At 31.8% G+C, this 3,424-nt stretch overlaps 1 protein-coding gene across 1 annotated transcript; it reads left to right on the top strand.

The window, feature by feature from the left end:
* The first annotated feature begins 1,365 nt into the window (after positions 1-1,365).
* Positions 1,366-3,085, top strand: LOC130741247 (uncharacterized). Its single transcript, XM_057594091.1, has 3 exons — positions 1,366-1,516; positions 2,319-2,470; positions 2,850-3,085. Exons 1-3 carry the CDS (start codon positions 1,447-1,449, stop codon positions 2,865-2,867), a joined length of 240 nt encoding a protein of 79 aa, XP_057450074.1. The 5' UTR covers positions 1,366-1,446; the 3' UTR covers positions 2,868-3,085.
* The last annotated feature ends 339 nt before the right edge of the window (positions 3,086-3,424 follow it).

The raw sequence follows: 3,424 nt of genomic DNA, 5'->3' as shown, positions 1-3,424 counted from the left end.
TGTTAATTTTAAACTAATATCAATTTAGTCCAATAAAAAAAAAAACTATTAACAATAAAGCATACTTCCGCCAAAATTAATCTTGATATGCAATGGTCTTAGTTTGCTGTCCAATTTTCTGCAGGAATATATGTCTATTTTTCTTAAACTCACAAACTCTTAGAATTTCTTGACATAGTAACTCCGAAGAAAAACTAACATTAAATTAAAAATAGTGGGATGATGGCAATACCAGTGTCAAAAACTGAATAAAATTGTTAATGTCAGGAGGCTATTCAACTATCTACATTAAATAAAAAAAAATGAAATGTATTATATTGAACCATGCATCTATTATATCTCTATATAAACAAACCAGTGAAATCACTCACAAACTCAAATTATTCATATTTCTTAGACTTCAGCTGCTGGTGAGAAAAAAATGACAATTGTCTCTAACTACTTCAACAAGTATGTCATTTTTAATTATTTTAGTTAATTTCAAAATTGCTTTTTTAAATTACTTATTCTTATTTCTTTATTGCAGGAGAAAGATCATCAACAACAACAAGAAACACACATTACTTAGTGATATATCCCCGTTGCAGATGATTGGAAAATAAAACTGTGAGTTTCACATATATGGTAATTTACTAAACAACTCTTCTCATTCAATTGAAATCATACAAATATATCATCATTTCTATATTTATATGACACAAATCAGTAACAAAGTGTGAGCCACATAAATTTATATATTGCACTAGAAAGATAAGTGTAAAATGTAGTACTCACTATATTCTTGATAAGAAATAGGAATCTTTCACTCCTCAATATTGTCATATTATGGGGGAAAAAAATAGCAACTTAATCATTCAAAAGGAACAAATGACGTCCATCCTGCAGTTAGATAGAATCTATTTTTATGTTCGTGAAAATGATTTTAAAAGAACTTCTATGTCACCAACAATGGTAAACAACCACATTATTCTTGATAAAAAAAATTAGCACAACTGATAACATCACTGCAATGACTAAATAAATATTAGAAAAAAAAATAGTAGACTACCACGTTCATTTCAATACTAATCTAATTAAGTAATTAGATTTCTTTTATATCAAAAAAAAAAACTACTCTCATTTCAATCTCAATAGAAATCTACCTATTTTTTCTTCCGATGAAGCAAAAAAAAAATAAAAAAATCTACCTGTTTGATCATTTTTTCCCTTATTAGAGAAAGAAAGTGTGAGAATATTATAACTCAATTATATTTAATTATACATATATTCTAAATCTTCTTCTAAATAATAGCTTTCTTACCTTTCTGCAAATTTAAATATTACAATTAAAAAATACATATTAAAAACGAACCCGTGTAACGCACGGGTTTAATTTCTAGTCTTGAGTGTTTCCGGCGTGTCCTAATCCTTGTTTGCTCTTTCTGGATTCCTTCCACCGCCTCAGCCATGGGTGGCGCTCAAGCTCTCAAAAGAATCCCTCGCATCAAATTCCCCAACAGACATGGCAAATCCTCTGGTATGCATCATCCCCCCCTTTTTTTTTCTCGCTTTTTACTGTATCTCTTTTTTGCCTTCATGGTTACCAATAACGAACCCTAAATCCCTTTGTAGTTTCATCATGTCAATTTTCTTCCACCATTATCTTTTCTTTGCTATAATTCCGATCGTCATGTCAATTTGGATTCATGCATGATACGATTTTCATGTGTTACTGAAGATCAAATATTGAAATTCTAATAATTTCATACTTTATTATTTGTCTCCATTCAAGTCAAATCCTATTATGCCATGCCCATGTTGTTGTAAGCTGGATTTAAGCTGATTTAGTTCTGAATTTTTGGAGATCATCTAATGTATTGCTTTATTTTATGAGAATTCTAGTTTTGATTTTGTTTGGTAGTCCTATTCACATTAGAATTTTTAGATATGAATACAGCATCACATTCCCAAACAAACCCTAGCAAATTTGATTTCTGGGATAGTTCAAACTTAAAAGGTGGCTTTTCAAGTGATTCCAAAAATTGAATTGAATGCTCATGCTCATGTAATGCTAGTCCCTAAGTGTAGAACAATGTGGTCAAACAAGTTTAATTATTACTGTCCAGTTCAGTCTTAGGAAGGGTTATTATGTTAATGGTATCATGTAAATTGATTTTTTTTTTCTGTTTTTTATCTCTATTCCATCGAAGTTTTCATTTTGATTATGTTGTTGTTCATAATAGTCTGATCTTTGTGATGGGTGTTAATTTATTGTCATTAATTAGTTTGTGTTGAGACAATAAGTAAATTGTGCAATTCTTCTGAAAATTTGATTGCAGGTTCTGCACCTGACAAACAACCTTCGTCTTCAGCAACCGATGCAAATTTATCTTTCTTCTCAAGTTCAAAAGCCTCAACATCGCTGGGAGGGAAGGCCTCTCTTCAACCCAAAAGAACTCCTGTGTCCAAAGAGGAGATTGAGGCAATTTTGGTATGTACAATTTCCTGGCAAGGTCATTCACATCTGCATATTATTGTTGCTACTGATCACTGATACAGTCACAATGAAACGCATTTCGGTCCTAACAAGGGTTAGGAACCTAGAATCCCATATTGTTTGCCACATGCATGAACTGCTAGTAGTTATCCTCTGGCTTCTTGTTTCTTTTCTCCTGTTTACTTCATTTGATTTTATTGTTTCATTTTCTGAGATTCATCAGCATTCTGCCTCAATATTTGCTCAACTCTACTCTTTGATCATTTTATGCTTTCTATGATTACTTGGGTCAAAATTGCATCTTAACAAAATGGAATTCTCTTGATGTGTTTATATTGCTAATAGCAACTAACTTGTCTTTCAATTTTTCCAGTTGGGCGGCTGCTTCTAATTGAGTATGTTCAAGGGAAGACTATAGTTTACACATTTCCGCGGCTCTGATCCATCAATATCCACAGCTGATGTGTCTTATTTTTGGTGCTTAGTGTTTTCTTAGAACACTATACTGATCGATTTTTTTTTGGTTAAATACTGATTGATTTTCAGTAACCGGAATATACATAGGATTAAATTTACCATGATTACTGATTAATTTTTCCATGAATGGAATTCCAATATTTTTTTCTGGAGAAAAAAAGTTTACAGGTTTGCTTGTTCTTTTTTTTTCCGTCTAAAGTGCAGAATTCAATAGGACAGATTAACGGAGTGGTGAACAAACTTTATTTTTGTCTTCAAAGGTTGTTCCCACCCTTATGAGGACAAAAGACTAATCTCATTTAGATACATGTAGTAGTACTACTCTTCCTCCCAACAACAGATGACTTTCTCAGGGTTCGGACAAGGTAGTTTTTTTCGTGTCAACAAACTATGTTGACTTGTGCTTGCCTCTGGCAAAAAATAAAGTATACCTTGAACTTCATTGCGTTAATTTTTGTGCTCTGGCTGATG

This window comes from Lotus japonicus, chromosome 2 (assembly GCF_012489685.1).
Source record: "Lotus japonicus ecotype B-129 chromosome 2, LjGifu_v1.2".
NCBI lineage: Eukaryota > Viridiplantae > Streptophyta > Magnoliopsida > Fabales > Fabaceae > Lotus > Lotus japonicus.
This window is presented reverse-complemented; position numbering and strand designations above follow the sequence as displayed.